Source organism: Saimiri boliviensis, chromosome X (assembly GCF_048565385.1).
Source record: "Saimiri boliviensis isolate mSaiBol1 chromosome X, mSaiBol1.pri, whole genome shotgun sequence".
Taxonomy (NCBI): domain Eukaryota; kingdom Metazoa; phylum Chordata; class Mammalia; order Primates; family Cebidae; genus Saimiri; species Saimiri boliviensis.
In genome coordinates, this window is record NC_133470.1 from 16,460,749 (window position 1) to 16,484,138 (window position 23,390).

The window sequence follows — 23,390 nt, forward strand, 5'->3', positions numbered from 1 at the left end:
TGTTCAACACCCGCCTATGAGTGAGAACATGCGGTGTTTGATTTTCTGTTCTTGTGTCAGTTTGCTGAGAATGATGGTTTCCAGATTCATCCATGTCGCTATAAAGGACACAAACTCATTGTTTCTTATGGCTGCATAGTATTCCATGGTGTATATGTTCCACATTTTCCTTGTCCAGTCTATCGTCGATGGGCATTTGGGTTGGTTCCAGGTCTTTGCTATTGTAAACAGTGCCACAATGAACATACATGTGCAATATTCTTTGTAATAGAATGATTGATAATCCTTTAGATATATACCCAGTAATGGGATTGCTGGGTCAAATGGAATTTCTATTTCTAGGTCCTTGAGGAATCACCACACTGTCTTCCACAATGGTGGAACTAATTTACACTCCCACCAACAGTGTAAAAGTGTTCCTATCTCTCCACATCCTCTCCAGCATCTGTTGTCTCCAGATTTTTTAATGATTGCCATTCTAACTGGCATGAGATGGTATCTCACTGTGGTTTTGATTTGCATTTCTCTAATGACCAGCAATGATGAGCATTTTTTCACGTTTCTTGGCTTCATATACGTCTTCTTTTGAAAAGTGTCTGTTCATGCCCTTTGCCCTCTTTTGAATGGGTTTGTTTTTTTCTTATAAATCTGTTTTAGTTCTTTGTAGATTCTGGATATTAGCCCTTTGTCATATGGCCCTTGCTTTATGGCTGAGGAAACTCAGGCTCAGGGGGTAAGTAACATGCCTGAAGACACACAGCCAGGAACAGTGGAGCTGGGATTCAAACCCTGGTTCTGGGAGCTGGTAGCCTACATAACACTTGTCATCGTAACACACTGCTTCCAGCAAACTGGAATGCTAGGTTAAGGCTGGCAGGCATTTCATGGAAATAAAAGTAAAAATGCACACAAGAGCGGGATAGCAAGAGATTTCCCAGCAGGTTGTATAAAAAAAAAAATAAAAGCAGGCCGGGCGCGGTGGCTCAAGCTTGTAATCCCAGCACTTTGGGAGGCCGAGGCGGGTGGATCACGAGGTCAAGAGATGGAGACCATCCTGGTCAACATGGTGAAACCCCATCTCTACTAAAAATACAAAAGATTAGCTGGGCATGGTGGCGTGTGCCTGTAATCCCAGCTACTCAGGAGGCTGAGGCAGGAGAATTGCCTGAACCCAGGAGGTGGATGGAGGTTGCAGTGAGCTGAGATCGTGCCATTGCACTCCAGCCTGGGTAACAAGAGTGAAACTCGGTCTCAAAAAAATAAAAAATAAATAAAAGCAAAATGATAGAGCATAAAGTATTTTCTTTTTTCTTTCCCTCGCCCTTTTTTTTTTTTTTTTTTTTTTTTTTTGAGAGACAGAGTTTTGCTTTGTTGCCAGGCGGCAGGCTGGAGTGCAGTGGTGCAATCTCAGCTCACTGCAACCTCTGCCTCCTGGTTTCAAGCAATTCTCCTGCCTCAGCCACCCGAGTAGCTGGGACCACAGGTGCCCACCACCACGCCCAGCTAATTTTTGTATTTTTTAGTAGAGACAGGGTTTCACCATGGTCTCGATCTCTTGATCTCGTGATCTGACTGCCTCGGCCTCCCAAAGTGTTGGGATTAGCGGCGTGAGCCACCGTGCCCGGCCACAAAGGATTTTCTTAAGCAGCAAGCTCTAAAATGGGCCAAAGCAGCAAGAGTTAAGACTGGCTGTGTGACCAGCTATCAAAAAAACAGCAAAGTGGAAGCCAGGTGCAGTGGCTAGGCTGGGTGTGGTGGCTCAGGCCTGTAATTCCAGCACTTTGGGAAGCTGAGGCGGTGGATCACTTGAGGTCAGGAGTTTGAGACCAGCCTGGCCAACATGGTGAAACCCCGTCTCTACTAAAAATACAAAAATTAGCCAGGCATGGTGTGCACACTTGTAATCCCAGCTACTCAGGAGGCTGAGGTGAGAGAATCGCATGCACCCGGGAAGGGGAGGTTGCAGTGAGCTGAGATCACACTGTTGCACTCCAGCCTGGACGACAGAGTGAGACCCTGTCTCAAAAACAAAACAAAACAAAAAACCAAAAAATATTGATGTGGGTCGGCAGAGGACGTCTCAGGCATCAGGAACATGGTCTGAGTCAAGTTAGTGAGGACACATAAGCAGGAGGAGGATATACGGGGGGTACCTGCAGAGCAGCCACATGGACCAAGGCCACTAAAACACTGAGCCCAGGCGAGGTGAAGGAGTGCTAGGATCATCTATCTGGAGTTTACAATAAAGAAAAAGAAAGTTACTTAAGATTTTGATTGATGCAGAATGGTGAGCACAGCATTGTTAGGGAATGACAAAAAAGAAGGGGCTGAGGTGCTAGGGATGAAGTGGGTAGGGGACACTGAAGCGGGGGTTGGGGAGATGACACATCCTTCCACCCTTCACTATCCCAGGGCTCTCCTCCATACTGGGTACTGTGGTGGGTGCTAGAGAAAGGAAGATGGAGGAAGCCTGGTCCTGTTCACCTGGCCTGGGCAAGTGCACAATGACTCAAGCCTCTGCTCAGCTCTGCAGGGCAGGAAGTGGCAGGGATGGAGAAAGGCTTGGGGGTGGGGCAGGGTGGGACCAGGAAGACCAAGTATCAAAATGGTGATATGAGAACTCTACGCCTGAAGAGTCAGATCAGTGTGCAAGTCAGGTCAAGGGACCAAGTGTACAGAGGAGATGACAACATCAAGTTTTGCAAATATAATATTAATAGCAGTATGCTGCTTCAGTTTCTAAACTGCTTATAAATACATTAATCTATGAAACCAGAGAAATAGGATGCAACCCTTGGGACACTCTTGAAAGCAGCCTGCCACATCTACCTGTTCATTTCTCTGTACCATGTGGATGGGACTGATAGATATTCCCTTTCTGACTAAGGTCTTCAGAAAAATCACATTATTTTTTATCAGACTGGATCTCAGGCTGGGAGGTTAGGAACAAAATCACCAAGATGAATGTGTTCTCATTATGATATGTATTCAAATGGAAGGACTGGAGTAATATGTCAAAATAGAAATAGATGTGTTTGTTTCCTCAAACCTCATTAAATATTATTGACATATTGGGTTTTCAACTAAAAAGACGCTCCTTCTCTTCCAAAGACAAAAACAGGCTAGTGAGTCCTCCCCACTGCAAAGAATAGCAGTCATTTAATTTTCTGGTCGCTTTATCATCAAGGAAGAGAAAAGCACTCTAGCCCTTTCCCAATATTTCTAAAACCAAATATCTATGCTAATTATTACACCATTCATATTGTGCTTCAAACTCATTTAACAACTTCCTTATTCCACTTGTTTGGTTACAGGTCTGATTAAAAATAGGAAATGCACTGTGTATCTGAAAGCAATCTGAAAGAGATAGAAAAGAACCTCTTCTGCCTCATTTGCAGAAAAGAACAAGGGAACCATTCTTCCCCTCATTTTCTCCTGCCACGTTCAACACCTACAGAGCCATACAGGGGAGAATAATTTATAGGTAAAAAGATGGACAAGTTCTTGGGTGATCCACAAAACAGGGAATGATTTGCTATTTCAGAAAACACTGTATACTCCATACCACTGTCATATGGGGCTTGTAAGAGGACCAGCTTTCTCCCTAAAACTCCTGACCTTTGGCAAGCTACTTAAGTTCCAGGGTCATTAGTTCCCTGGCATCTTTGGATTAGACTGTTAAAACACACAATCTCTAAAGCCATGTCTTAGAGATAACCTCTTGATAACAAAGGCAAATTTTACTGATCATCTTATGGGCAAGCCTGGGGGCAAGGGTAGGGCCAGGTGACACCACAGTCCCCTCCCTCTCAGTAATGGCCAGAGTCTAACAGGATCCTAGGCCTACTCCACCTCTATGCCCCTGCAATCTCTCCCCACTCCTTGCATACTCCACCCCATCAAGGCTTCCCAGCCCTGAGAGAGCCCAGGCAGCCACAACGATCTCCCAAGTCATATTTGTGCTAAGGGAACTGTGCTAAGTTCCCTGTCACTCCCCCAAATACAAGAATAAAACTACTATACACACCTTCAAGATTGTTCAGCTTCTCATGGTATTTGACCATCACAAAAACGCTGTTCTTCAAAGAAAAGGTCATATATTCTAGGTATTGCTTAAATAATACATCTTTCAACCACCTACTTGGTGAGTACCATTGTGTGAAAGCACACACAGTACACGGCCAAGGCGCTTGTTCAATTGCATCACTTCACACAGATTTTATAGCTCTCCATTTGTTTACAGGACTCTGACTCTAATAATAAAATCATTCAACCTTCTTAGTCCAAACGAGAAAGGCAAAATTCTCTCAGGCACTCTACCTGTCTTTGATTTGAACAGCAAATATTCTTTAAGCGTTTTCTGCCTGTGAGGCATGACCAGCCTTTTAAAAACTCCTCTACAGATACCTCAGGACACAAAAATCTGCAGCCTAGCTGCTGTGGAGGGCAGGATCTCCAGCCAAGCAGACTGCCTTTTGGGTTATTCCTTTTGGAACAGACTTTTCTGAAGGACCACACAAATCTCCAGCTGGCCATAAGGCAAACAAATCTACGCTAGTCCCAAGGAATGCATTCATCTGGATGCTGGGCTTAGCTTGATCAAAAGGAAAGATGCAAGATTCTCCCTCCCAAGTTCAGGACCGAGAAAACCAAGTTTTTAAGCACTGAAGCAAAAGTTTGTACTATCCAGTCAACACCCCAAAACAGTTCATGGTTCAGAAGGTAGGAGACAACCTTTGTTTACCTTATTGATGAGAGTGACTATATCTCCTTCTTTGATTGTCAATTCATCATCATTCTGTGCCTCATATGGAAATATTACTTTGCAGTAATCCTTGCCTATAAAAAAAACAGAAAACACAACCTTTAAAATGCTTTATCTAATGACCTGGCCCAGGAGAAAATATTCTCTATCACATTAAGTTCAGGGAAAGGCACACTTAACAGGTAGGATATTACTGCTGCATGAAGAAAGGGTGACCCTCAGGAAATGACCCAAGATTGCTCATTTTTAGTTCATGTACATTTATTGGCTTCCACTTTTTTACCCTTAGAAATCATGCGACATCATGAGATGTCACTGACTGCTTTGCTTTTCTCTGGCAGAAAAGCAAAAAGGTTTCCTTAGTCAGGAAAACAGACATATACCATTTTATATACTCTTCAAATGCATGCATAAATACATATAGTCTACAGAGGAAGAAAAACTTAAGTTTTGTCTCACTGCCTTTTTCCATACAATACTAAACTAGAAACAAGGTATTTTTACATGTTACAAAGCTACCAGGGTACATAAAACAATGAAAAATTACCCCATTATGGTATTCCTTAAGAGACAAATGTCAATGTATTTCTATGTGAGCACCCACCAACCATAAACAGCCAACAAGTATTGACTGAACATTCTTTACACATATACATGTTGGGGTGAGCTTGTTCAAATATGTCCCATGGCTTTTCTGTGGGAACCTGCCTATGCATAGATGGCTGTTCCTCAACAAAGAGATGCAACAGCCCTCACCAAAGAGGGAAAAATACTAAGGCCACTATAAATCAATTTAAGTATGTCCTGAATTACATGCCTTTGAAAGTCTGTTGTTAAATCATCTCTATTTATCCAAAAGCATAAGTTACGAAGACAGTGAAAACATTTGTAAAGTACTTCAGAAGTGGAGACTTGGAAAACAAGGCTTTGATGACTCAGGACAGAAGGCGGAAAGAAAAATTCAAGAGAATTAGTATCTACTGGGACAGGCATCGATTATTCTGCATCAAAGCCAACAAACCTAATGGCTTTGAATGGCCTTAGATATTTCCCAAATTAGGCCTGTTCCTGCAGATGGATCACGACCTAGAGCTATGTCTTAGAGGTAACCTCTTGATGACAATTATATTGTCCTTAGTGTAATTTATATTATTGAAATGTGTTTCTTTATTTTGGTTAACATCCCAACAACCAGAGACTGTGACACATGAAATAAAAGCAATTAAGAAATCCATAATACAGATACACTTTGGTCTAGGGTTGGGATAGGACAGAGAACGGAGGGAGGAAGGGGAAAAAGTAAAGGGAGAAGAGGTGGTAATCACTTTGCTTTTGTGCAGATGTTTTCATATTTTATACAATGGGTTGAAGATATTAGTTACATCCCCTATCCTAGTGTTGGAAACCTTCCATTTTGGGTATTCTGGGCCTCTGATGGCTTTTGCCTCTTAACCTGTGCTGAGCAGCAATAGTTCTAAATCCCATCAATACCATATTCCTAAACCCACATAGTTACCAGTGTTCTATCTCTCTTTACTTAGTAATAGTCAACCTCCCAAATCTGAATTGGTCAAATGTTCTAAAGAGAGGGAAAAAGTTAAAACATCTCTAAATTGGGTAATGACAGCTCCTTACCAATTTTCCTACTGACCGTGCTAGTGAAATATGGCTGCCAACCTCAAAACTTATAACACCACAAACACAGTATCAGTGAAGAACTGCACTGCAGAGTCCTGGCTTTAAGAAAAATTCTTTGTATGGAAATCATGGAGGCATTTTACTAAGAATACAGATACCCACAGCCAGCAAAGAAAGAACAGGTCATGTTTCTGTTCTCTTCAGTTAAAAAAGTTAGTAAGTATAACGGAGACTGTTGGTTAATGTCCGAGCAGACATTCCCCACCCTCTTCCTAGTTCACACAATCCTAATTTGTTCAGGAATTACATTCAGGAACACAGAACCCTCTCACAGTCCTGGAGATAAAAGTAGAATATGTCCAGGCAAATAATGTTAATCTCACTCCCTTTTGTTGGTGATTGGTTTAGGATGGGCATGTGATCTATTTTGGATAGGCTTGTGATCTATTTCCAGCCAATGAGATGTGAGAGGAAATCTGCTGGGGGTGAGAGAGGCTGTTAGATTTTGTCCCTGGGATGGGTGTGTGTGTGTGTGTGTGTAGAGCGAGAGACAAGGAGAGACAGAGACAGACTTGAGGAACACAGTAGCCCCTGTTTAACAGTTTTATCTTTGTTGGACATCAGTACAGTGTTTCATGCTACTGAGATCATACTAGATCACATTTCAAGTGCAAGAGGAATGCCGAGAAAATCAGTGATAATTTGATGAGTTTTAATAAATTTATGCAGTTGTGTAACTATTGCCATAATCCAGTTGTAGAACACCTCTACCATGCAGCTATGCTGTTTTATGTGTAAGGCATCACACATAGAATTATCTGGAAAGTACCACTGTTAGAGAAGAAGAGGAGATACTGGTGCCAGGGGTTGCTGCAGCATGTATTGCCCCTCTTTTCATCCCCAGAACCTGCCACAGAGCTCCTTCTCAATGTTTCTTGATGATCTCCAAGTGATCACTATAAAGTGGAGGAACACTTGGAGGGGCCACAAGGAGGAGAAGGAGGAGAGGACTGTGAGCCAGAAGGCAGGATACTTGTGACTAGGTTGGGTTTCCAGCTGGGCCTTACCAAGCACATGACCTGAGACAATCACACTATAGCTCTGGATGACCTCAGTGTCCTCAGGTGTAAAATCAGGGGCCAGCCAATGAGGAGTGAGAAGAGGGTCTAGTTAACTTCAACAGGACATTCAGCAAATTTCAATGCATTCCAGAGCTCAAATATAAAGCAACTAAAACAGCTGTTCTGATTGGGGAGTAGGACTGTCCTATGTCCCACCCAGGTCCCCAAAGACATGTCAGTGAAGCTCTGGGGGCACCAAGGAGCACACTGGGCTAGACTTGAGTTCCTGGCAGCTCTGACTTTAAGCTGTGACTTTTCATGACTCTAATCACAGGCACTATCACCCAGAACTCCTGACCAAACCGAGCAACCATTAGCTTCACATACTTTATTACGATATACTTTAAAATAGGAATTTATTTTTACTGATGAGGCATTTAAGCCTGAATTCAGTAGTTTTAGAAAATAAAAAGATTTCTGGATAAAGAAAATGTGGTACATATATACCATGGAATACTATGCAGTCATAAAAAGGAATGAGATCGTGTCCTTTGCAGGGACATGGATAAAGCTGGAAGCCATCATCCTCAGCAGACTGACACAGGGACAGAAACCTAAGCACCTCATGTTCTCACTCATAAGTGGGAGTTGAACATAAAGAACACATGGGCACAGAGAGGAGGAACAACATAAACCAGGGCCTGTTGCGGGGCAGGGGGTGAGGGGAGGGAACTTAAAGGATGGGTCAATAGGCATAGCAAACTACCATGGCACACATATACCTGCGTAACAAATCTGCACGTTCAGCACATGTATCCCCCCCCCACCATTTTTAAGAAGAAATAAAGAAAAAAATATTATGTTGCTTTGGACGTATCAATTGCTTTAAGATACTCAAAACTGTTATCTGCAAAAAAATTAACTCTGAGTCTGTGGTTTCAGTGTTAAAATATATGGAACAAAGATGTTCCTGACTTCCACTTAAATATTTATTGAGCCACTACCATAAAAAGATATTGCCAATTTGGGGACTGTGATATACAAGTAAGCCCAACCACCGCCTCCCGTCCCTGCATGGAAGTGACAATCTAATTCCTAGAGAAAGGCAAGGGCAGGAGAATGGCAGGAAGAAAAGACAAACCCATGCGTACACAAAAACTCACAATGATGGCATATTGTTATGTTTCAGAGACAGGCAAGATTACATTCAGGAGAGAAGTCTCAAAAACGGAAGCATTTGATATGGCTTAAAAGAAGGGTGTAATTCCAGATCCTTTGGACATGGGAAGATTATAAATTTTAAATGAGTATTGGACAGAGTTGGAGAAGAAGGGAATGAAACTAATTTTGGGAGGAAGGCATTTTCCATCTATTCATCAATTGGATGGATTTAATTAGAGATAAAATAGGAATGAATAGACACACACATACACACACAGAGAAATAAAGCACAATGTATCCAGCAATTTGAGATGATTTTGTCTTTTTTATTTAGAAAGGTTGAAAATGACTAATGAATTAGCATAAGACTGAAATTCTTAATCAGTTAAGTCTTTTTTTTTGTCTTAGAGTCCTGTAAGAACCTGATAAAAAGCAATGACTCTTTCCAAAAAAAAAAAAAAAACCCCACAACACAACAAACCATACACACCCACAACACAATAAACCATACACACACACACTCAAATGTGCATAGATAATGTGTACAATATCAGAAGGTTCGAGTACCCCAAAGCTGTTAGTTACCTAGTTCCCACATCAAGAGCCCTTGTACCAATTACTGGCTTTCAAATTTTAAGAAGCTTGCGCTATTAAAATCACCAAGAAGTCCAGTCATGATTCACACTCTCCCCAAAAAACATTATTTCAATCTCTAAACTTTTAGAAATTTACATAATATTAAAAACAGACTGTTAAAGGAATTGAACTCACATGCCCACAGCACATGACTGCCTGCAGCTAGTTTTATAATCTATTCAATAAAAAACAAACCAACTTCAAACAAAGAAGCAAAAATTCTCAGCTTAAAAAAAAATAAAAGCAGAACCAACACAATAAACATATCAGCAAGCTGAACATATACACAGAGGGAAATAACACTAAATCCAGGACAACTCTCTGGGCTCAGTTTTAGGGTATAAAGATCAAAACCCCATGTGTCATGGGCAGATCCTGGTAGGAAGCCTTCCCAAGCTTTACAGTGTTTGGAAAGTACCAGGTCTCACCTAGAACTGGAATTTTCAAGGATAGTCTAGTTTACCAACATCATAATCAAAAATTCTCTTGTTTGAAATTTTGGTCATGTCACCATAAATATATAAATTTATCTTTCCACTCAATGTATGGGTAGCATACCTGTCTCTACACATTCCTACTAACAATGTTTTCAGATTTTTAAATCTTTGCTGATCTGAATGGTGAAAAAAAATCCCATTGCACTTTTAATTTGCACTTCTCTTATCATTAATAAAATTTACAATAATGTTTAAAAAAAACAATAATGATGTAAGTTAAATGATGTAACTGATGATAATTTCCGTAAATTAATCATACGCAGTGTGATTTTTGCGAAAATTTACCTCGGCTATTTTCAGCACAGGACAAGCAGCTCTATTTTCTTTGGAGGGAAACAAATTGCATCCAGAATAAATAAGCTAACTTTCCACTTTCCTCATATTTGTAAAAGAGATATTGAGATCTTGATCTTTTTCTCTTAGATGTGGGAAAATAAGGTCATAAAAATGACAATATACATTTCTAAGTGCTAAATCTATCTTTCTGGTCAAGGCCAAATAAACAACTTAATACCCCAGCCCTTTCTATAACAACAACAACAACAAAAAAAAATTCTCTTGTTCAGCTGACAAATATTATCTCAGACACTACTGGTTGGTAATCCCTCATTCAGAACCCCTGGGGACAGGATTACTCAGATTTTAGAAAGGAAATATACTGCATATACCATGTAATATGTAACATCCTCAGCTGGGGACTGGGGCTGCACCTAACCATTAAAAGTATGCAGTAAATGGATGACTGGTCACTCCAAGTGGGAAACGTAAAGACTATGAATATCTATATGCCAGTCCAGAACAAGTTTTATCACCCAAAGAGCAATAAAACATTTTAGTTTTCAGAGCTTTTTGTATTTTTAGAATTGCACATAAGGGTGTGGACCTCTATTATGCTAATGGGAAAGAGAAATTAAGGTAAATAAGACACTATCTGCTTGAGGAGCTTATAATCAAGTAGCAGAAATGGGCATGCATACACACAACATTGACCAGACAGCAGTGAAGAGAGGATGAGAGCCATGCATTTGGCTTAAAGTGTCAAGAGTATCAGAAATGGGACAATCACTTCCCAAACAAGAGACTCAGGATCTTGTCATAGAGTAAGAAAATGGCAGTGGGCTTTGTACAATGTTCTAGGACACTGACCAGAAGAGTAGGATTGGGGTATGTTTCCCAGTCATCCCTGATAAGAATTTTGTGGGGTACCTGTTCATTCTATTATCTTCCCAGACCTCTTCCCTGTGGATCTGAATCTTCAGATCTGAGGTTGGGCCAGGAATCTATTTACTAAACAAACACTCTGGTGATTCTCATCAGGGAAGCTTTAAAAACCTTAGTCTGGCCAGGCACAGTGGCTCCTCCCTGTAATCCCAGTACTTTGGGAGGCCAAGGCAGGCAGATCACGAGGTCGGGAGTTTGAGACCAGCCTGGCCAACATAGTGAAACCCCATGTCTACTAAAAATACAAAAAGTAGCCGGGCGTGCTGTTGGGTGCTTGTAATTCCAGCTACTAGGGAGGCTGAGGCAGGAGAAGCACTTGAACCTGGGAGGTAGAGGTTGCATTGAGCCAAGACTGTGCCACTGCACTCCAGCTTAGGTAACAGAGCAAAACACCGTCTCAGGGGAAAAAACAAAACAAAACAAAACAAAACTGAGTCTAGGTTGGTTGTTCTCAGACTTGAGTGGGCATTGGCGCCAGGTGGAGGGCTTCTAAAAACAGATCAACTGGGCCCCACCCCTAGGGTTTCTGATTCTGTAGTGCTGGGATTTGCATTTCTAACAAGTTCCTAGGTGATGCTCCTGCTGCTGCTTGTTCTGGGACCATGCTGTGAAAACCACTGGTCTAGTAGTATTAGCAAATGTTTAATTCTAGGAAGGAGTAAAACAGTTGTGAGGACCTGGAGGGTGGACCAGTATGGTGATAGCACTGGGGGTGGGTGTGTCGTATGCTAGATTTAGACGGGAACTCCAGTTCTGGGTCAGATTCTGAGGATCTGGGGCTAGTGAGGAGTAGTGAAATACATACTAGGCTTGTCACCTATTTAGTAAATAACAACTGAGTGTCTACTGCGTGCCAGGCAGCAGGGATGCCACAATGCCCTTCGTGGGGCTTACTACAGTCTATACCAGCAGTTTGAAACTAGGGCTTCCCAGGAAACATTTGCAATTCCTGGAGACAATTTTGCTTATTAGAACTTGGCAGGGAATGGGGGTTGAGTGCCACTGGCATCTAGTAGGTAGAGGGCAAGGATGCTGCTAAACATTCTACAATGAACACAGGACAACGCTGACCAACAGAGAATGATCAAGACCAAATGTCAATACTGTCAAGGTGAAGAAGCCCTGGTCTACATTTAAATTTAGAAAGGGAAATGAAACACGATGTATCCATGAGTATGTCTGTCAACACCAATCCAGCGCCTTGCTTTATGGAGAAGCTGACCATAACTCCAAACCACCACCTTCAGTCTCAGACACTGTTGGGAATTTGACTTTCAAATTATTTCACAAGTATTAATTATGACACAGTTTACTCTCTTCTAAAAAGAGAAGTATATTTTAAAAAGAAGAAATGAAAATGTGACAAGCAAAGCCCTTCTGGTCTCTACAATGGAGCAGAGGCTAGATCACTACTCCTCTCAATGGTACAATCTTCGGCTAAGATGCGAAGAAGCTCCTTGGAGAGTCTTCTGGAGAAAGAAAACCTACCAGGAAAACACAAAAGGAGATAACCTTTTTCTCCAAGATGACTGTATTTGAAATGCAGATCTCAAGCCACATGGGTAGGTTGGGCACCCTCCTGAGAAGGCTCCCACTTTGAACCCAGACAGCGATGTCTGTGCTGGGGGGCAAGTGATGAAAGGTGCTTCTTAGGAAGAGGTAGGTACTGCTGGGACCTCAAGTGTGAGGGGCTTCAGTACCCGGCAGGCATGGGAGGCACTAAAGGGGTGAATATGAAAGATGCTGCAAACTGGAAGCGCCCAAATCCTCAGGCCCAAGAATGAGTGAGTTTGGGTGAGGATATGTGAGGAAAAACACTCAGGCTGAAAAAATAGGATCAAATAGTTCCTGGTTATATATTATGAGGCTGAGGAAAACCCAACACAAGAGAGTTGACCTTTATGTTTGTTTTTTTTTTTTCCTTTTTAAACATGTGGTGAGAAAGCAAAAATGAGCCATATTGAGTAGGTTGCAATCTGTCCAGCCATTATTGAGGCTGGGATAACAGACACAGATAAGGCCACCTGTAAAGTGATCAGGAAACAGTGTTTCTCCCAAGCATATGCAGTAGTTGCAAAATGTCCATAACAATCCCCTTCTCTCAGTGCTCCTACTTTCTCACTCCCTGACAAAGTCTGTGATTTTAAAGACAAACTACCAGAAACCTGGTTTAAAAAAAAATTGTATCAGGAAGAATGAAACATTCCACTCTTGCCTGAAGGCACTAAGTCACTTGATCCAGAGAAGCAGTCTTTATTTTCAGCCCAAGTGCAGCACCTCACATAAGGAGTTTCTGGACACAGCACTGCACATTTATCTTCACTTGGTAGCCGCTAAAGAAACAGGACCTGAATCCACCTCACAGTCAAGACTTGATGCTGACCCCTTGCCACACAGGCCTGCTTTGCACTGACCCTATCAAAACACCATTTTATTTACATTTCACTAATTTCTACCCCTTCTCGAAATCTTATTTTTTTTCTTTTGCTTGGTGTGACATCCACATGTCCCCTGGTGTGCAGTCTCCCTGGTCGCAATGAGCCAATAAACCTGAATTCATCAGACTACAGGCTTGTCCCTGGTGGTCTTGAGGCAGAATAGGGTCTGGAGGCAGGGAACCTAAGGCTGATTCACACTAACTTTCTAGAACTAAATAAAAAGGAAAGCCCCAACTTTCCACACCCAAGTACCAAAAGGACCAGAGGCAAATACCCCTCCTTTTCTGCGTGGCAGATGGAAAAATGAAATTATCTCTGATTAGTTGCTTTCTGTAACCAATCTGATGTTGGCATAGTAGTGTAACTTTGTAACTTCAGACTGACTGTGGGCCACTATTTCATTTACATAAGATGTGTACCAAGTAACCAATGGGAAATCTCTAGAGGGTATTTAAACCCCAGAAAATTTTGTAACAGGGCTCTTGAGTCCCTATGCTGGGGCCCGATCTGACCATGTGGAGTGTACTTTCATTTTCAATAAATTTCTGCCTTGGTTGCTTCATTCTTTCCTTGCTTTGTTTGTGCATTTTGTCCAATTCTTTGCTCAAGACGCCAAGAACCTGGACACCCTCCGCTGGTAACAGTCTTAGGCTGATTGGGAGAGCAGTGGCTGGTAAGAAGAGAGGGTCTGGCAAGTCCCAAGGAACACCAGCAAGCCAAGGAACATGGGCAACCACTGCTAACCACTCAGACCCCAGATCGAGCTCAAGAGTCTTAGAGGAACAAAGGTGTCTTTTTTCTTTTTCTTTTTTTCTTTTAACAGTAAATGGAAGTGCTTCCCTAGCAGAGAGCTCTGTAAACTGGTGTTCTGTATGTGCTTTTGAAGGAGGTTCCTTACCATTGTGTTTCAAGTTTCATTATATGTGGTTTCCATATTCACCTTTAAAAGCTAAATCTACCTGCTTCTGTAGAGATGCCTTATGTGCTGTTTTCATACAGTGAATGGAACTGTTTTCCAAGCAGAAAACTTTGCAAGCAAGTGTTTCAAACATGCTTTTGACAGATGTTTCTAGCATCGCATCTCACTGTGGGTAAGGGGTTTATATATACATGTTTTATAGCTAAATCTAAGTACACTTTTTAAGAGAACCATTATGTACTGTTTTCTTATAGTGAACGGAACTGTTTTCCATGCAGAGGGCTCTTAAAGCAGGTGCTTAAAACATACTTTTGAAAGACGTTTCTTACCATTGTGTTTAAGGTCTCATTGTGAGGAGCTTACGTATACATGTATATATACACTTGGCAAAGGAGACCAATGGTTAATAGCTTTTTAATTTTTATAAATTTTTTGAGATAGGGTCTCACTCTGTCACCCAAACTGCAGTGCACAATCGTGGCTCACCACAGCCTTGACCTCCAGGGCTCAAGTGATCCTCCTGCCTCAGCCTCCCAAGTAGCTGGGACCATAGGCATGTGCCACCATGCCTAATTTTTTCTATTTTTGTAGTTGTTGCCCAGGCTGGCCTCAAGCTCCTGAGCTCAAGAGAACCTCCTGCCTCTGTCCCCATGAAGTGGGGATTACAAGCATGAGCCACCATGCATAGTGCTAATAGCTTTTAAAAGACTGTCCAATCTAGAGCCTGACAGATCATAAATCATTTATACTTCTCCATTTGCTCAACCACCGCTTTTTAGGTGCCCACTGAATCCATGGCACTTTTCTAGGCTGTGTGGTGGGGATATCAAGTAGAAGATACAGTCTCAACCTAAAAGGAACAATGATCTGACAAGAGCAAGGAGGTAGCATTTGTCACCATCACAGATGACAAATCCTAAGAAGCAAGTCAGTGAACAAAGGGATTGCAAAGGTGGTATGAGTGTCCAGTTAGGAAGTGAGATGAGGTTTAGCAGGGAAAACAGCCTTTGTCCTGCAGTCATAATTTATGCAGAAGCCTGATCTGCCCTTGTACAAATTCTGTCAAGGATTTTTCTCCCCAACCCACCAGTTCAACTCGTCTTCTGAATCTATAAGACTAAACTATTTGTTCAGAAAAATATTCAATAGTCCTTTCTTTGGGCTGTTTTTCTATCCCAGGAGGCCACAAATCTGCATCAATTATAATAAGAAAGAGGGAAACTCCAGATGTGGCAAGCTGGAGGAACCTCAGGGCACTTCATTATGAATATTTAGATGGTATTCCTCTTGTTATGAAAATTATGCCAATCTGTTCCCCAGCATGAGTTTCTGATGAATTTCAATGCCATAAAAGCTTTTCTTTTGAGGGGGTAGGGATGATAATGTTAATTGTTTAAATTAATCCTAATCAGATGAGTTGCACTTTCACTCAGAAAATACCAACTCATATGAACATTTTTTAAATCATCACAATTCTTAACCCTGATGTGAGCTAGTATTTTAGCATGCTAAGGAGAGAGACATCTGTGCATCTTCTGCACTGCTGGGCAATTTTTGTCATAGATTTGTCTTCTGGCCAGAAGGTAGAGGGAAGGAGGTTGCTCGGATTCCAAGCTCAGGGTCATTTCTAATATGTAGTTGCTCAGTTACTCTGTGGCCTGTTACCTAAACATAGGCATCGCATCAAAATCCTGAAGCAGGGAAATGATTCAAGTGAAAGGGGCTTTTTAGGGGGCTTCTTAGTGCCTGGGGTGGTACTAAGTGGAAATCCTGGAAGAACAATTACCCCAGAATTTGCTCTTGACAACCAGAGACAGTGTGTGGGGTGAAACTGCAGAATATATATGTATATATGTATGTATGTATGTATTTATGTGTATGTATGTATGTATTTATTTATTAAGACAGGGTGTCACTCTGTCGCCCTGCTAGAGTGCAGTGGTGTGACCTCAGCGCAATCATTGCAGCTTCAACCTCCCGGGCTCAAGTAATCCTCCCATCTCAGCCTTCTGAAAAGCTGGAGCTACAGGTACACACATACCACTGTGCCCAGCTAGGGGTTTTGCCCTGTTGCCCTGGCTGGTCTCAAACTCCTGGGCTCAAGCGATCCACCTGCCTCAGCCTCCTAAAGTTTTGGGACTACAGCTGTGAGCCACTGTGCCGAGCCCAACTGCAGAAATTCTTATCCTGATGTCTATGAAAAGAGTGTGTCAATAAACATCCCTCAAGGCTTCACTGACAGTAGTAATTCCCCTTCCTGACGTGCTACCATTTACAGGCATATTAATATCTATACCCAAAGACATCTTTCTCATTTTCCTACTAAATTGTTCACATTTTCCTTCTGGCTCTTCCATCAGCTGCTTAATTTTCTGAATGCAGAAACCTTCCCCTCTGAGTTATAAAGCTTTCAGAACTGAATGAGAGGATGAAGATGCTGGGATAAACCCTGGGGTTTTCTCTAGTATAACCCTCTGACTTCACAGACAATGCAGATGATGAGGAGGAAGGCCAGAGGAATAAAATCATTTGCCCAAGTTCACATGGCTAGCTAATAACAGAGCTGGTCTTAGAATATGGGCTTCCTGACTCTCAGCCAAAACGTAACACCCAGCCCCTGTAAACCCACTCTTATGAGTAACCCATCCCCCATCATGCTGCTCCTAGAGGGCCAGGTATGTGGATGTAGTTAATAGACGCTTTCAGGACTGAACAAGGCTTGGGCTGGAGCCAGGATTCTCCCACGTGCTTAGAAGAGCTAAGCATTTGGAACTGTGTTTGTTTTCAAGCACAGTAAGCCCCTCTTGGACCCCAGAATTACTCTAAAACTATACTGTCCATAAAGAGTAGATGAATGGTTACCAGAGGCTGGGAAGAGTAGTTAGGGGCTGGGGGATAGGTGGGGATGGTTAATGGATCCAAAAAAATAGTATGAATGAATAAGACCTACTATTTAATAGCACAAGAGGGTGACTATAGTCAATAATAACTTAATTGTACATTTTAAAATACAGAGTGTAATTGGATTGTTTGTAACTCAAAGGATAAATGCTTTAGGGGATGGATACCCCATTCTTCATGATGTCATCATTACACATTGCATGCCTGTATCAAAACATCTCATGTACTCCATAAATATATACACCTACTATATGTAACCACAAAAATGTTTTTTCAAAAGAAAATACTAAAAAAAATAAAATTACACTTTCCAATATGGTTGCCACTAGGCACACATGACTACTGAGTACTTGAAATGTGGCTACTCCAAATTGAGATATACTATGCCTGTGAAATACATACGGGACTGTGAAGACTTCACATGAAGAGAGCAATGAAAATATCTCATTTAACAATTTTATGTAGATTACATGTAGAGATGATAATATTTCGATATATTCAGTTAAATTAAAATACATTAAAATTAAGTCCAATTGTTTTTCTTTTTTTTTTTTAACATGGCTCCTGGAAAATTTAGAATTACATATGTGGCTCATACATGATATTTTATTGGCTAGCACTGTTCTAGTTAACCCCTCTCATTCATTCACCGAATCCTTTCAAAAAGGCTTGAGCCTCCTGCTTGCAGACATGCAGTGGTATCTAGAGCTATTCAAGCAGATGTGTGTTGAAGATGCCGGTAGTAAGTAAAGGGTAAGTAATATTGGTCACGTGGTTAGGCCTCTCTGACCTGAAGGCTCATGAATCCCTAAAGCACTTAAATTGCCACTCTCTAAAATCTTTCAGCCACCTTAACTGTGCAAAATGCTTTCATTATATATGAATAAACCCTAGCTCTGTACATGAGTGAGATACATATAGCAGGAGAGAACCACGTTGTGTAATAATGGAAAAGAAAAAAACAAAACAAAACAAGAGTTATGGATCTAACTTGTGCCCACCCTAATGATGGGGACTGAATGAAACACAATTGCGTACATTTTTCTGATGTGTTTGCAAAAACTATCAAGGTTAAACTGTTATTCTGAAATCCCTAAATGCTTTTAAATGTGAAATAGACAACTAAGGAAACTCACTTTTTGTCCTGCTGTCCATTTCTGTTTTCGATGAGTCTGGAGTTGCTGTAGTTGCAGGTAACTTCTTCCCAATAGTCTAAGGGGAAAAACAGATTTTACTTATCAAGATAATTGTTTCCATTAAGCAAAGGAATAAGATCCAGATCATAATGACAAAATGCTCAAAATTGGTTTAAAAAGCCATGCTCTTTGGTTTATGCCCTGCTCTGTGTACTGGCTGCCACCCTTTAATAGGTTTGATCTTCAATGAGAAACAAGAGAAAACTAGGTTAAAAAGACCTTTATCCTTGTAGGCACTCAGCAGCTTTTATTTTCTTTCTTCCTTGATGCTCTTACAAAAGGTTGACTATTTTTAGTAAAGAAAATAGGCATAGTTCCCCTCATTTTATAAGAAGCTGACTCGATCTATGGAGGTACAATAGTCAGCCCAATGGAGATGCTAAAAAGTCACTGCAAGTCGGAAGAATGGAAGTAGGAGGGAAGAAATCAAAAGGAAGGGACACAGGAATGGAGGCCCAGGAGGGCAGGATAGGCAGGTAGGTGGAAGGACAGGCAGAAGCCAGGATGTCCAGGACAGTGTACCCTAGTGCATCTCTGTCTAGCCATCTAGAATTCCACCTGCCTCCCAGAGAACGGGGAGATACTCTCACATCCTCTAGACCAGGCGTCCCCAAACTTTTTACACAGGGGGCCAGTGCACTGTCCCTCAGACCGTTGGAGGGCCGCCACATACTGTGCTCCTCTCACTGACCACCAATGAAAGAGGTGCCCCTTCCTGAAGTGCGGCAGGGGGCCGGATAAATGGCCTCAGGGGGCCGCATGCGGCCCGCGAGCTGTAGTTTGGGGACGCCTGCTCTAGACAGATCTACCTGCCTGCCCCGAAGGCAAAAACAAGTCTACCAAGAAGGTCTTTTCTCTACAGTCTTTTAAGCCTCCAGGGCTTGGAAAAAATCCAGTGTCTCAGACCCTATGCTTCTAGTGACTAGTTTAAAAAAAGAAAGATTATGAGTTTCAGTTCATTTCATTTCCTTCATTTGCGGCTAATTCTATTATCATTATTTATGAACCATCCATAGAGAAAACTGGATCTTATCTCTGCCTAAAGATGCTCCTGAAAACGCAGGCAAAGAAAAAATGCAAAAACAAAGAAGCACACAAACCCAATGGTTCCCAAGGCAAGGTCTGTTCCCACTCTTCCCCTTTGCTACCACACATGTGTGATCATGATTAATGCCTGAGGGTAAATGTCTACTGATACCAGGGCAACAGCTGTCACAACCACATAGCTGGGGAAATCAACCTCCCCCCAACAATGAAGGGTTTCGCCAGTGAGAATTTCAGCCACTGGGAAAACCAAACATCTCTGGCCCTTGAACACGTGAAGAGGAATGAACTGCATAATTCAAAAACTGGCATGGTGGAATTTTTCTTCAAGTAAAACTGATTCACCAGTTTTTAATTTTAAAAAGTTCTTCATGCTTCAAGTGTTGAACCTAACATTAAATATGAATAAATCACAGAAAGAGGATAAATCAAATCCTCAACTCTTCATGAATTTTTAAAAACATTTGTGACAGAAAGCCTTTACATTTTACACGGTGACATTTTTATTTAGTGCCGCAGGGGCTTCTATATTGGATAAAAAATGAAACCCAAAATAATATGCCACCTCTAAACTGCCGCTAAGTACTCAAACTAATAACATTTCATGATTCCAGGGGAACATCAGGGATGAAAAAAGCTTGATGTTATTCTGGCAACAGATCAAATCTGATGAAAAACTGCTCTTAGAATTATTTTGAAAAATCAGGTATCGATAGTAAAAATAACAGCTCTCAAAGTGTTCATTTCATTCATATTCCTGTTCACACTTCCAGCAGCATCCCTGCCAATATATTTGTTTTTCCCTTTCTGGAGCTGGAATAAAGCATTACTATTGTTAACACATTAGGAAGAGGAAAACAAAAACAACCAGTGCTTCTGCTATCAGTGAACAAAGAATTCAGGAAAGGCAATAGTAAACACTGTCCCCACTCCTGACTTTGTTTGCTTTCCTGAAATAAAAGGACACATTTAACAGTCCAAGCATTAAACCAGATGCCTTCCTTTAGAGAAACCTTCAACAGGTTGCCCATTTTTTACAACTTCCCCTTCTTTAGTAAGAAAAGAAAGTATTGCCTGTTATCTTTGATATCCTGGCTTGCTGAAACGTCCAAGCTACCAGACATCACGCAAGACCACCAGTTCAATGCACTTACTTTGGTACAGAAGGACACAAAAAAGCAAAGCTCACTGTGGTTTGTTTCCTTCCTATTTCAGAAAACACAGCACACTGGCCTCTGCATGGATCCCAGCAACAGGGGTGATGATGAAGCTGATATTATCCTCATCTCCTGGGAAGTGCTGGCCCTCAAATCTTCTCTTCTCCTTCATGGGCCAAGATTAAAAGTCTAGAACAGCAAAGTTTCTCCCCATCTCAGCCTGTTCCTACTGGTGCTCTGGAGATGGGAATTGGCCCAGTGTTTCTCTTGTCTCTAGAACCTAGACCTAGAGAAGCGTGGTCCCTGCATGAGCAACACCTGAGAACTTGTTAGTAAAGCAATTTCCCAGGCCCCGCCCCAGGCTTTCTCAATCAGAAACTCGGGGGATAGTTCCCAGCAGTCTCTCAGAACACACCCTCTGTGGGATTCTAGTGCACGCTCACATTTGGGAACCACTGACCTAGACGTGGGAGTGAGTCCATTAGTATTAATCAAATGCCTTTTCTTGGATTAAAGACTCAGGGGTCTATTCTCATACCTAGATAAATTATAAAACATCTTTTTCACTCTTCTTCCTTCCTTCTCCCTCTCCTTTCCCACCAAACACATCTACCTTCTCTATTCTCACTGGTCTAAGAACTTGTCATTGCTACTACATGACTCAGTTCAGAGAGGAACTTGAGTACATTAGATCAGACAATGTGACAACATCACTGAGGGAAACATGGGGGAGGATAGTTGGCCACTGTAGAGGTGGCTAGGTGGAAGGAAGGAGGAGGACAGAATGAAAAAGAAAAAGGGAAGTAAGGAAGGAAAAGGAGGGAAAGAAGGAGAAGGAGAGAAGGAAGGAAAAGGAAGGAAGGGGAGAAGAAAAGAGAAGGAGGGAGGGAGGGAGGAAGGGAGGAGGTAAGAGAGGAAGAAGACAGGGAAGGAAGGGAGGCAGGGAGGCAGGAAGGAAACGAAACGTGGCTTAGCTTCTCTGGGCTCAGACTGCCCGGAAGGCTAAGCAGGCAGACTACCATGACTGTGTGAGCCTTCAGAGGGCAAAATCCTGTTTCTCCTCAGTGTTTCCCTTTACTGGCATTTTAGGTGAGGTGCTTCTTCATTGTAGAAGACTGGCTCACACATTAAAGGACATTTGGCAACCCTTGCCACTACCCACTCAAAGTCTATAGTGCCCCCTGAGTCACTGCATGTACCCTGAACACCAAGCACCTTTCCAAACACCCCTGGTTGAGAACCTTTAGGCCCTGCCCTTCCCTAGATACAAGAACGAAGACAAAGGGTGGTGAATTATTGTTTTCCCATCAGCCTTCTAGCTCCCTCTACCTCTGAAAACATCTTTGGGCAATTGGGCTTAAAATGAATAGAATCCCAAATTTCAAAGGGCATGCCTCATGAACACAATGTCTAGCTCCAGTACACAGGTATGTCATGGATAACTGAAGGTCAGCTACACTGTAGGGCTAAGTGGACAGAACAATCAGGAATCACATCCATACATCTCTCCTCCACCTAGCAGGCAGCGAAGAGGGATGTTAGGCTTGTAGTGGCTGGAGAGGAGGATACAGGATCTCCCCTTTGGCTTCCTCCACAGAGTTTTTGCTCCCCTGGGTGCCTTAAGGAAGGTGGCTTGTCCACGACAAACACCAGCCATACCCTTAGGGGCTGTGTTGACATGCTCAGGACACAGCACATTCACCTCCTAAGGGACCTGCAAACAGACCCATTTTGCCATATGACTTTGGATGGAACAGACTCTCAGGTTCCGCTTCCTAACTTGGCCCATTATTTTTTCTTCCTTCCATGAGGCAGCTAAAGACTTCCCAGTACACACACCCACATTAGTCAGATCTGCTTGGTCTGGGAAAGGATGTGCATATGGCTGAATGGATAGAGCTATATCTATATTGCTATGGATCTATTTCTACACATGGTAATTACCAGGCTGTTGTTAACTTTTGTCTCTCTTGCCACATCCCTATCTCCATTTAAAACCTAACTTTAAAAAATCAATAATTCAGAAAGTTCATTCCTTTGAACATTTAATAACATAACTACCTCTCCCTTTCGCTCTCTTGCCAAAAGCGCTAAACAAACGTTTTGGGATTTTTTTGTGTACAGTGAGAGGATCATACGTACTCCTAGCTGTACAAAATCTAGTGTTACAGCATCAAGACAGATACTACCATACGATTTCAGTTAGTGAACAACTAATTTTTTGTCTTTTCTCTGCCAAAATGAAGAAACTAATGCTTACAGGAAAGGCAATTGCTGGATTGGAGTCCAGGGGAATCTAGTTCCCAAATGACTAATGTATCTGTTTCTCTTTGTGACTGTAGAATGTGAGACCAAGATCCTGCTCAAATGAAGAATATAAAATCCCTTCTCCTACTTTATTCCAATTCACATGCAAACATCAAGCTTCCAATTATAGGACAATGCTAAGGAGAATAAAGTTTAAGCCACATCTCTGAATCTCCTCTCCAAGAATACCACATACAACTCTTGTATCACAAAGGCAGTCAGGTTCAATGGGTAGTAGGAGGAGACAGAGAGAGCTCCCTGCATTCTAGCAGATCAGGAAGTTCCCCTGTCCAGAGGCCTCGCTTTCTGGCAGCTATTATAAAAGAGGATGGTGGTCTGAGAAGCTATCCATACAGAATACTGAAATACTCACCATATTAGTCCATTCTCATGCTGCTAGTAAAGATATACCTGAGACTGGGTAATTAATAAAGAAAAGAGGTTTAATT

General features: G+C 41.9%; 1 protein-coding gene across 9 annotated transcripts in view; it reads right to left on the bottom strand.

The window, feature by feature from the left end:
* Nucleotides 1-23,390, bottom strand: part of SH3KBP1 (SH3 domain containing kinase binding protein 1) — a 388,693-nt gene that overhangs the window by 108,282 nt on the left and 257,021 nt on the right. For all 9 annotated transcript variants that reach the window (XM_074392221.1, XM_074392222.1, XM_010334883.3 and 6 more), the window contains 2 exons: nt 18,374-18,449; nt 4,745-4,839 (listed from right to left, as the gene is read on the bottom strand). In XM_074392221.1, coding sequence (XP_074248322.1) covers nt 4,745-4,839; nt 18,374-18,449 — 171 coding nt within the window. The remainder of the gene's footprint in view (nt 1-4,744; nt 4,840-18,373; nt 18,450-23,390) is intronic.